This window comes from Pristiophorus japonicus, chromosome 3 (genome assembly GCF_044704955.1).
Source record: "Pristiophorus japonicus isolate sPriJap1 chromosome 3, sPriJap1.hap1, whole genome shotgun sequence".
NCBI classification, from domain to species: domain Eukaryota; kingdom Metazoa; phylum Chordata; class Chondrichthyes; family Pristiophoridae; genus Pristiophorus; species Pristiophorus japonicus.
The window spans coordinates 115,298,338-115,310,874 of NC_091979.1; the positions used below are offsets into that span (position 1 = coordinate 115,298,338).

The 12,537-nt window shown below is 48.7% G+C and overlaps 1 protein-coding gene across 1 annotated transcript in view; it reads left to right on the forward strand.

The window, feature by feature from the left end:
* Window positions 1-12,537, forward strand: part of LOC139259848 (mitogen-activated protein kinase kinase kinase 20-like) — a 74,949-nt gene that overhangs the window by 44,043 nt on the left and 18,369 nt on the right. The window contains exon 8 of the mRNA XM_070875731.1: window positions 839-913. Within this exon, the coding sequence (XP_070731832.1) occupies window positions 839-913 (75 nt within the window). The remainder of the gene's footprint in view (window positions 1-838; window positions 914-12,537) is intronic.

The window sequence follows — 12,537 nt, forward strand, 5'->3', positions numbered from 1 at the left end:
ACTATTCAATTGGGGGGTATCACAATCAAGCGGATTCTGTCTTCATCCAATATCCACACACGTGGACTTCCAACAGTGGTCTGTAATAATGATCAGGACCAGAGATCCTATCTGAATTTCCCCTCCCTAACTTAGGGATGCTGAGGCCAATTGCAGCATCCTTATCCTAGCTCAGATCAGCTAACTCAGCACAGGCTTAGCTGAGACTTTCCTGGTCCGTATAACTCAACTACTTATTGAAAAAAAACCTTTAGTATATAACCTAAAATGTAATACCATTCACTGACTGACAACATTTTAGGCTCCCTTAATGCTTCTAGTGTGAAAAGGAAGCTGAATTTAAATGAAATGCTTTTACTCCATGAAACATTCAGCATAATACATTTTTGTTGTGTTGAAAAATAGATTTTAGGCCAAAGTGCTATATATATTAATTAAATGGAGCCACCTAAGAATCATTCACTTGATTTCTGTGCATATATTCTGTGTATTATTGCTTGTTCTTAAAATGTTAAAAGTAATGGTGCGAATGTTCTAGAAAACTTTGATTGTGTACAGTTGTTAAGTCAAACAGTGACTTTTATTTTAGCAATTACTGTTCAGAAATGGTTATTACATGCTGCATGGTTCTTTCACTACTCACTGTTGAAAAATGTTCAAACATCAAGCCATCATGTTCAAGCAAACAAGTTGAAGAAGTATACATCATTTTAAATGAATGAATGGTCAAGAACTTCCCACTTAAATGTTCCACACTTAATATTTATTCTGATTTCATATTTTAAAGTTGTTATTGTGTTCTAAATCCCGGTCTTGAATAAACATTCTGTTTTCACAGCCGCCTTACCTAATGGAGAAATGGATTGTGGGATTAAGTGAGAACCAGATTGTAGAATGCACTGTTACTTACGAGGTGAGTCTTGAAAAGAAGCAGTTTATTGTATTTAAAGTACTTAGAAGACACACACTTGTTGTATGTGAAGTAAGATTGAAACATATTGCTTTGAGAATAGTTTGAGAAGCCTGAAGAAATTAATTCTTATGTGACTTTAGCAGCCTTTAAGTAATTTCATTTTCCCTGCCACCATTTTTTAAAATGACTCTTGGGTTTTTTGAGCCCTCCCACCAATCCCATGCTATTAGTTTTCTGCAGCCAAAGTGGGCTGACAAACTATTTTGAAGCATTTACCAGTGCAATTCTGAAACTAACTGCTGGGCGATGCATAGAACTGGTTCAAGTTGACCTCTCCAATTTTCTTTCCCTCCCCTAGGTAAGACCTCACATTTATATCAAGTAGACACAAGAATATGAGATACAGAGCAAAGCCATGTTAGAGGGAAAGTAACTGTAACTAAAATATACAGTTTATTTAGTCATAAAAACTGAATTTACCTCCATCTGAACAGTGCACAGTGAAATGTGCCACTTTTTAGTTCTAATCCCATGATAATTCTGTGCAATTATTCATACAAATTCAGGTCCTCACTATTTGTTGTGGTCAGACTTCAGCAGTGTCCTATTCCCTTTTTCTGTCTGATTCAAATCCGATAGCCATTAAATTATGAGCGGTCCTTGGGGTAGAGTAGTTAGAGCTTTACTCTTCTTCTAACCATTGCTATACTTGACCTGTGATAGTGATACAAGATGCCTGCAATTAAACATGCTCCATTCCCTAACACTAACTAACATCCCTCACAAAAACAGGAAATACTCAACAGGCCAGGCAGCATCAGCTCTAAGGATGCTACGTCCACACCAGAGCTTCCAAAATGTCCTCCTTTTTCCATCAGCCAAGGATTGCTATTCACAATGGAGGACAGTTCCTTCGACCAGGCCTGTCCTATTTCCCATGCATATATCCTCATCCCTTCCCCCTCCCCCAATTGTGATTGTTCTCACCTTGTACCAAACCAACCTCCACATTTAACAGATCATCTTCCACCATCTGCAATATGGTGCCATCCCCAAACACATCTTCTCCTACCCACAACTCTCTGCATTCTGGAGGGAACATTCCCTCCTGTGACATCCTGGTTCACTCTTCCACTACCCCTACCACCGGCTCTCCTTCCACGGCACCTCCCCATGCAAGCTGCCCACTCACCTCCTCCCAAACCAAAGTCCAGAGGCCCAAACACTCCTTATGGGTGAGACACCAATTTCTGAGTACTTCCTCCAACTTATTTCCTGATTGTAGTGCAGCTTCCTCCACATCGGGGAGACCACACGCAATTTAGGAAACCACTTTGCTGAACACCTCTGTTCTGTCCGCAAATGCGGCCCCATGCAGGTATAGTGGTGATGGGGTGTGGGGGGAGGGTGCTCCAGAGCTGGCCAATCAGCTAATACAGCAATTGCTGATCCTGCCAACTGCTGCAATAAGAGTGAATGTTGTAGAGACTGAATGCTCACCTCTTTCTCAGGCAGTGAGATCGAGACCCCCCACTACCCTCTGGGTGAAGAAATTTCCCCTCATAACTCCTCTAAACCTTCCCCCACTTACTTTAAATCTATGCCCCCTGGTTGTTCACCCCTCTGCCAAGGGAAATAAGTCCTTCCTATCCACTCTATCCAAGCCCCTCATAATTTTATACACCTCAATCAGGTTTCCCCTCAGCCTCCTCTGTTCCAAAGAAAACAGACCCAGCATCTCCAATCTTTCCTCATAGCCAAAACTCTCCAGTCCAGGCAACATTCTTGTAAATCTCCTCTGCACCCTTTCCAGTACAATCGCATCTTTCCTGTAATGTGGTGACCAGAACTGCACACAGTACTCCAGCTGCAGCCTAACCAGTGTTTTATACAGTTCAAGCATAACCTCTGCTCCGGTATTCCATGCCTCGACTTATAAAGGCAAGTATTCCATGTGCCTTCTTAACCACCTTATCTACCCGGCCTGCTACCTTCAGGGATCTGTGGACCTGCACTCCAAGGCCCCTTTGTTCCTCTACACTTTTCACTATCGTACCATTTAATGTGTATTCCCTTGCCTTGTTAGACCTCCACAAATGCCTCACACTTATCCGAATTGAATTCTATTTGCCACTGTTCTGCTCACCTGATATCTTCCTGCAGTCCGGAGCTTTCTTCTTCATTATCAGCCACACAGCGTATTTTAGTGTCATCTGCAAACTTCTTAATAATACCCCCAACATTTAAGTCCCAAGTCATTGATATATACCACAAAAAGCAAGGGACCCAGCACTGAGCCCTGCGGAACCCCACTGGATACAGCCTTCCAGTCACAAAAACACCCATCAACCATTACCCTTTGCTTCCTGCCTCCGAGCCAATTTTCGATCCAACTTGCCACTTTGCCCTGGAACCCATGGGCTATTACTTGCGTGATCAGTCTGCCATGTACGACCTTATCAAAAGCTTTGCTAAAGTCCATATACACTACATCATATGCACTGCCTTCATTGACCTTCCTGGTTTCCTCCTCAAATAATTCAATTAGGTTAGTCAGACACGACCTTCCCTTGACAAATCTATGCTGACTGTCCTTGATTAATCTATGTCTTTCCAAATGAAGATTTATCCTGTCCCTCAGGATTTTTTACAATAATTTTCCCACCACCGAGGTTAGGCTGACTGGCCTGTAATTACTCGGTCTATCCCTTTCTCTCTTTTTAAACAAAGGTACAACATTAGCAGTCCTCCAGTCCTCTGGCACCGCACCTGTAGCCAGAGAGGATTGGAAAATGATGGTCAGAGCCTCTGCTATTTTCTCTTTTGCTTCTCTTAATAGCCTGGGATACATTTCATCTGGGCCTGGGGATTTATCCACTTTCAAAGCCCCTTAATACTTCCCCTCGCTCTGTTTATCTCGTCTAATATTTCATACTCCTCCTCCCTCATTGCAAAGTCTGCATCACTCCTCTCTTTTGTGAAAACGGATGCAAAGTAATCATTAAGAATCCTACCCACGTCTTCAGCCTCCACACACACATTTCCTTTATGGTCTCGAATCGGCCCCACTCTTTCTCTAGTTATCCTGTTGCTCTTAATGTATTTATAAAACATCTTTGGGTTTTCCCTGATTTTACTTGCCCACATTCTTTCATGCTCTCTCTTTGCTGTCCTGATATATTTTTTAATTGCCCCCCTGCACTTATACTCCTCTAGAGTTTCTGCAGTGTTGAGTTCCCGGCATCTGTTGTAAGCTTCTCTTTTTTTTTATCTTACCCTGCATGTCCTTTGACATTCAGGGGGCTCTAGATTTGTTAGCCCCACCCTTTTTTTTAAGGGAACATACTTGCTCTGTACCCTCAGGATCTCCTCCTTGAATGCCTCCCACTGCTCTGTGACACTGATTTACCTTCAAGTAACTGTTTCCAGTCCACCTTGGCCAAATCCCATCTCAGCTCAGCAAAATTGGCTTTACCCCAATTGAGAACTTTTATTCCTGGTCCCCCTTTGTCCTTTTCCATAACTACCCTAAATCTGACTGAATTATGATCACTAGCACCAAAATGCTCTCCTACTGATACCCTTTCCATCTGCCCCTCTTCATTCCCCAAAACCAAGTCCAGAATCGCCCCCTCCCTTGTTGGGCTTATTCCATACTGACGAAAGAAGTTCTCCTGAATGCATTTTAGGAATTCCGCACCCTCTGTACCATTCATGCTATCTTTTTCCCAGTTAATATTAGGGTAGTTGAAATCTCCCACTATTACAGCTCGATAGTTTTTGCACTTTGCAGCAATTTGTCCACATATTTGGTCTTCTATCTCCCTCTGACTGCTTGAGGGTCTGTAGTACACTCCCAATAGTGTGATCGCCCCTTTTGTGTTCTTTAATTCAACCCGTATGGCCTTGTTTCATGACCCCTCTAACATATCAACCCTTCTCACAGCTGTAATTGTTACTTTAATCAGTACTGCGATCCCCCCCCCTCCTTTTTAACCCCCCTCTCTCATCATCATAGGCAGTCCCTCGGAATCGAGGAAGACTTGCTTCCACTCTAAAAGTGAATTCTTTGGTGGCTGAACATTCCAACGGGAGAGCCACAGACCCTGTCACAGGTGGGACAGACATTCGCCGAGGGAAGGGGGGGTGGGATTGGTTTGCCGCACGCTCCTTCCGTTGCCTGACCCCTTCGTGGCGTTGAGAATCTAAGTGCTCAACGCCCTCCCGGATGCACTTTCTCCACCTCGGGCAGTCTTCGGCCAGGGACTCCCAGGTGTCAGTGGTGATGTCGCACTTTACCAGGGAGGCTTTGAGGGCGTCCTTATAACATTTCCGCTGCCCACCTTTGGCTCGTTTGCCATGAAGGAGCTCCGCATAGAGCAAAACTGCTTAGGGAGCCTCGTGTCTGGCATATGAACTATGTGGCCTGCCCAGCGAAGCTGATCGAGTGTGGTCAATGCTTCAATGCTGGGGATGTTAGCCTGGGCGAGGACACTGATGTTGGTGCGCCTGTCCTCCCAGGGGATTTATATAGAAACATGGGGCCCAAGTTTCGAGCTGCGCCTAGAACGGCGCAGTCCCGACCTGGATGCCCGTTTTTCACGCCACAAAGTGCGCCTAAAAAAACCCTCCGTATTCTCCACCTCCCTGCAGGTCCTCTGGCCCTCGGCGCAGCACAGCAGGAGCTGTAGGGGGCGGAGCCAGGTCCCTGCGCTGAAAACAGTGCCGGGACCTCTGCACATGCGCGCTACAGTGGGCGCACAAGTGCAGTAGCTCCAGGTGCCCGAAACTGTGTGGGAGGGGCCTGAAGCACACAGCCCCTAGCCCTGGCCGAATGGCCTCACTGGGGCTGCGTGAATAAGGCTCCTCCCACGGCCAGCTCCTGCTTCCTCCCGACCCGACTCGACTCCCGCTTCCCACCCCCGGACCGGACCCGACACCCGCTCCCCCCGCCCCCGGACCGGACCCGACACCTGCTCCCCACCCCCCCCCCCCCCCCCCCCCCCGCCTCCGGACTGGATCCGACCTGACCTCCATCCCCCCGACCCGAACCAAACCGACCTCCCTCCCACCACCCCCCCGACCCGACCCAACGCCACCTACCTGTAAATCTGGTGCTGGGGACGGGCCCCGCCCGGAATCCCGGGCCCGGCCCATTCAGCCTCCCTCCCCCTTCTCCTTCCCCCCCACCCCCTCCAATCTCCTACCCCCCCCCTCCCCAATCTCCTTCCCCCTCCCCAATCTCCTTCCCCCCCCCCGAATCTCCTTCTCCCCCCCCCAATCTCCTTCTCCCCCCCCACAATCTCCTTCTCTCCCCCCAATCTCCTTCTCCCCCCCCAATCTCCTTCTCCCCCCCCCAATCTCCTCCCCCCCAATCTCCTTCTCCCCCCCCAATCTCCTCCCCCCCAATCTCCTCCCCCCCAATCTCCTTCTCCCCCCCCAATCTCCTCCCCCCCAATCTCCTTCTCCCCCCCCCAATCTCCTCCCCCCCAATCTCCTTCTCCCCCCCATCTCCTTCTCCCCCCCAATCTCCTTCTCCCCCCCAATCTCCTTCTCCCCCCCAATCTCCTTCTCCCCCCCAATCTCCTTCTCCCCCCCCAATCTCCTTCTCCCCCCCAATCTCCTTCCCCCCATCTCCTTCCCCCCCATTTTCTTCCCCCCCCATCTCCTTCCCCCATCTCCTTTCCCCCCCATCTCCCCTTTATCCCCTTCTCCCCCATCCCTCCCCCTTCTCCCCCATCCCTCCCCCTTCTCCCCCATCCCTCCCCCTTCTCCCCCATCCCTCCCCCATCCCTCCCCCTTCTCCCCCATCCCTCCCCCTTCTCCCCCATCCCTCCCCCCTTCTCCCCCATCCCTCCCCCCTTCTCCCCCATCCCTCCCCCCTTCTCCCCCATCCCTCCCCCTTCTCCCCTTCTCCCCCTTCCCTCCCCCTGCTACCCCCCTCCTCCCCCTCCCCTCGCTGTCAGAAACACAGACATTGACACACAGAGAATGAGAGAGACACACAGACAGACAGACAGAGAGATAGAGACACTGACAGAGACACACTGAGGGGGGCATCCCAGCACGTTGTTGGAGGGCTCCCGGTGCTGCAGTCGGTAAGTAGAAAATGTTTTATTTATTGATTTAAAAAAAAAATTATTTCTTATTAATTTTTTTTGATTGATTTATTGGTTCATTATTGATGTATTTATCATTTATTATTGATGATAGCTCTTTATTTGTAAAACTGAAGTGTTTAATGGTTGTAAACTTCCCTTTAAACACCCCCCACACACACACCATTCCCTATGCCTGATTTGTAACCTATGCCTGATTTTCTAAAGTGTAGACAAGGTTTTTTCGAGCGTACAAAAATCTTCACTTACTCCATTCTAAGTTAGTTTGGAGTAAGTTTTCACTCACGAAACTTTGAAATCAGGCGTAAGTGGCCGGACACGCCCCCTTTTGAAAAAATAATTCTGTTCCAAAGTGAAACTGTTCTAACTGACGAGAACTGAAGCAAACTGACTGACGAGAATTCCGATTTCTAAGATACTCCGTTCTACACCAGTTGCTCCTAAAAATCAGGAGCAAATCATGTGGAAACTTGGGGCCATGGAAACATAGAAAATAGGTGCAGGAGTAGGCCATTCGGCCCTTCGAGCCTGCACAGCCATTCAATGAGTTCATGGCTGAACATGCAACTTCAGTACCCCATTCCTGCTTTCTCGCCATACCCCTTGATCCCCCTAGTAGTAAGGATTACATCTAACACCTTTTTGAATATATTTAGTGAATTGGCCTCAACAACTTTCTGTGGTAGAGAATTCCACAGGTTCACTACTCTCTGGGTGAAGAAGTTTCTCCTCATCTCAGTCCTAAATGGCTTACCCCTTATCCTTAGACTGTGACCCCTGGTTCTTGACTTCCCCAACATTGGGAACATTCTTCCTGCATCTAACCTGTCTAAACCCGTCAGAATTTTAAATGTTTCTATGAGATCCCCTCTCATTCTTCTGAACTCCAGTGAATACAAGCCCAGTTGATCCAGTCTTTTTTGATATGTCAGTCCCGCCATCCTGGGAATCAGTCTAGTGAACCTTTGCAGGATCTTGCGGAGACATCGTTGGTGATATATCTCCAGCAACTTGAGTTGTCTTCTGTACATTGTCCATGCCTCTGATCCGTACAGGAAGGCAGGTATTTCTACAGCCCTGTAAACCATGACCTTAGTGGTAGATTTGATGGCCTGGTCTTCGAACACTCTTTTCCTCAGGCGGCCACAGGCTGAACTGGTGCACTAAAGCTGATGTTGAATCTCCGCATCAATGTCTGCCTTTGTTGATAAAAGGCTCCTGAGGTATGGGAAGTGGTCCACGTTGTCGAGGGCCGCGCCATGAATCTTGATGACTGGGGGGCAGTGCTGTGCGGCGAGGACAGGCTGGTGGAAGACCTTTGTTTTGCGGATGTTAAGCGTAAGGCCCATGCTTTCATATGCCTCGGTGAATACATCGACTTTGTCCTGGAGTTCAGCCTCAGAATGTGCGCAGACGCAGGCGTCATCTGTTGAATGCCGCTCAACGACAGAGGTTAGGGTGATCTTGGACCTGGCCTGGAGACGGCGTAGGTTAAACAGCTTCCTACTGATTCTGTAGTTTAGTTCCACTCCAGCGGGGAGCTTGTTGACTGTGAGGTGAAGCATGGCAGCGAGAAAGATTGAGAAGAGGGTTGGAGCGATGACGCAGCCCTGTTTGACCCTGGTCTGGACATGGATTGGGTCTGTAATGGATCCGCTGGTAAGGATCACGGCCTGCATGTTGTCGTGGAGCAAGCGAAGGATGTTGACAAACTTTTGGCGGCATCCAAAACGGAGGAGGATGCTCCATAAGCCCTCACTGTTGACAGTGTCAAAGGCCTTTGTAAGATCGAAAAAGGCTATGTATAAGGGCTGGCACTGTTCCCTGCATTTTCCCTGCAGTTGTCACGCTGCAAAGATCATGTCCATTGTGCCCCGTAGGGGATGAAATCCGCACTGTGATTCTGGGAGGAGCTCCTCGGCCACACGGAGAAGACGGTTGAGGAGAACTCTGGCAACAACCTTCCCAGTGGCTGATAGCAGGGAGATTCCCCTGTAGTTACCGCAGTCGGACTTGTCCCCCTTTTTGAAGATGGTCACGATCACTATATCTCTGAGATCTCCCAGCACGCTCTCCTCCCTCCAAATGAGAGAGATGAGGTCATGTATCAGCAGCGCCACTCTGCCTTATTTTAGCGCCTCAGCATGAATTCCATCCGCACCCGTAGCCTTGTTATTCTTGAGCTGTTTTATGGCTTTGCCTACCTCGTGTAGCGTTGGGGTTTCACTGAGGTGATGGCGGGTCGCATGCTGTGGGCTGGAGTTGAGAACACTCGAGTCAAAGGCAGAGTTTCGATTGAGGAGATCTTCAAAGTGCTCCTTCCAGCGGGCCCTGACAGCCTTAATGTCCTTGATGAGTGTTTCCCCGTTCTTGACCAGGAGTGGGGTGGGGCCTTGGGAGTTTGGACCATAGGTGGCCTTGACTGCAGTGAAGAATCCTCGCATATTGTGACTGTCGGCCAGTTGTTGTATCTCCTGTGCTTTCTCCATCCACCACCTGTTCTTTAGGTCCCGGGTTTTTTGTTGGACCTCAGCCTTGAGCCGTCTGTAACGTTGCTTTGCAGCTCCCGAGTTGGGTTGTTGCTTGAGGCTCAGAAATGCTCTGCGCTTACAATCTATTAGTTCTTGGATCTCCTGATCATTTTCATCAAACCAGTCCTGGTGTTTTCTGGTTGAGTAGCCAAGTGTCTCTTCACAGGCACTGGTTATGGAGACCTGGAGGGCAGCCCAAGCGCTGTGGTTATTCAGCATCTCAGGGTCATCAAGGCACGCCAGATTAGCTGTGAGGCGCTGGCTCTATAGGGCTCTTTTAGCTGGGTCTTTTAAGTGCCCTGGCATTAACTTTTTTGCGGCACTGCTTCTGCTGTCCCCTCTGCTTTGGGGCTATGTTTATATTGATGATGGATCGGATTAGGCGATGTTCCGTCCAGAAGTCATCAGCTCCTGTCATGGCACAGGTGATACGCACATCCTTGCGATCCCTGGCTCAGATGATGATGTAATCGAGCAGGTGTCAGTGTTTGGAGCGAGGGTGTTGCCACGATGCCTTGTATTTGTCTCTCTGGCGGAACAGGGTGTTGGTGATGAGGAGTTCGTGTTCCAGACATTTTGTCAGGAGTAGGGTACCACTGGAGTTGGCTTTCCCTACCCGCTCTCTGCCAATCACGCCTCCCCAGAGGTCTGTGTCTTTGCCAACCCTGGCATTAAAGTCATACAGGAGGATCAATTTGTCACCCGTGGGGACGCAGGTCAGGGATGTCTCAAGGTTGGAACAAAAACCCTCTTTAGCCTCATCCGTTGCATCGAGTATTGAGGCGTATGCACTGATGACTGTGGCGCATTGGTTCTGGGATAGGGTAAGGTAAAGAGTCATGGGGTGTTCGTTAACCCCGCGGGGGGGGGGGGGGGGGGGAAGTCTTTGAGGCGGTTGACCAGTTCATTTTTGACGGCGAAGCCGACTCCATGAAAGCGGCGTTCTTCCTCTGGTTTTCCTTTCCAGAAAAAGGTGGAACCTCCACCATGTTCCTTGAGCTGGCCTTCCCCTGCCCGCCGGGTCTCGCTTAGGGCGGTGATGTCAATGTCAAAACGTCTTAAGTTCCCGGGCAACTATGGCGGTGTGGCGTTCCGGTCTGTCACTGTTGGAATTGTCCATGAAGGTCCTGACGTTCCAGGTCCCGAACTTCATATTAGCGAAGTGGAAGATGCTTGTGTGTGAGTTCTTTTAACGTGGGGTGGCCGCTGCACATCGGCTACCACACGGGCTTAGCTGAGCAAGGTCTTGGTCCAGTGGCAAGGGGGTCCAAGACGACTGGAGACCAGGCACAGCTCTATAAGCCTAATTGCCTACGGCAAAATGTTGGCCGCAAGCTCGACGCCGAGTAGCGCCATTGATGGTAGATGGCCCGAGGCTTGGTTGGGGGCAGGCATTGGGAAGGTCAGCTGTCCGCTGGGGTTCTGAGGGATGTTTTGGGAAGTTTCTTCCAAGGTTAAAAATTTGCCCAAAGGTTTCCAAGTTGTTTTAAAAGTTTAAGAATTTAAAAGTATTTCCAGATTATTTTTTTTTAAGTTACACAGGTTGATTGAAGGTTTAATAAATAGATTAAGACTTGATTAAAAGGTATAGAAAAAAATTTCTCCAAGTTGATTAAAAATGTAAAAGTTTTCCCGAATTGTTTAAGAAGTTTACAAGTTGATTAAAAGTTTAAAATTGAGTCCCTTCGGCCGGTTCAGCACCAGCCCGAGAGTCCTTTCGGCCGGTTCAGCGCCGGCCCTGGGCAAAGTGTTTCAGAGTGCTGGAACACTCCACCCCAGCATCTTCCTTGTGGCCGGCAAGTCCCGGCGGTCCCCAAAGAGCCGGCGGGCCTCGAAGAGTCAGCGGGCCCCGGCAAGCCTTGGAAGAAATGGCGGACCCAGAATAGCAAGCAGGCCCCGGGGTCCTTTCAGCCGGGATAGAATCGGGCCAGTGCAGGATCCTTTTGGCAGGGTCCTAGGTGGTGATCCACACGTCTTTGTCTCGCCAGTGGAGTGGGAGAACAAGAAAGCATAAACAAACTGCTGCGTTCCCAGCAGTGCATTCTGCCTGGGGTCCCCTCTCTATCCCGTCTGAAAACCCTGTAACCAGGAATGTTGAGCTGTCCTGCCTGCCCTTCAGCATAATTACTTAACAGGAGAAATTAATGTTCCCTGATGGCACAGTGGGTCAGTGCCACTGGAGGGAGAGAGAAAACAGGGAATTATAGACCGGTCAGCCTGACATCGGTAGTGGGTAAAATGATGGAATCAATTATTAAGGATGTCATAGCAGCGCATTTGGAAAGAGGTGACATGATAGGTCCAAGTCAGCATGGATTTGTGAAAGGGAAATCATGCTTGACAAATCTTCTGGAATTTTTTGAGGATGTTTCCAGTAGAGTGGACAAGGGAGAACCAGTTGATGTGGTGTACTTGGACTTTCAGAAGGCTTTCGACAAGGTCCCACACAAGAGATTAATGTGCAAAGTTAAAGCACATGGGATTGGGGGTAGTGTGCTGACGTGGATTGAGAACTGGTTGTCAGACAGGAAGCAAAGAGTAGGAGTAAATGGGTACTTTTCAGAATGGCAGGCAGTGACTAGTGAGGTACTGCAAGGTTCTGTGCTGGGGCCCCAGCTGTTTACATTGTACATTAATGATTTAGACGAGGGGATTAAATGTAGTATCTCCAAATTTGCGGATGACACTAAGTTGGGTGGCAGTGTGAGCTGCGAGGAGGATGCTATGAGGCTGCAGAGTGACTTGGATAGGTTAGGTGAGTGGGCAAATGCATGGCAGATGAAGTATAATGTGGATAAATGTGAGGTTATCCACTTTGGTGGTAAAAACAGAGAGACAGACTATTATCTGAATGGTGACAGATTAGGAAAAGGGGAGGTGCAACGAGACCTGGGTATCATGGTACATCAGTCATTGAAGGTTGGCATGCAGGTACAGCAGGCGGTTAAGAAAGCAAATGGCATGTTGGCCTTCA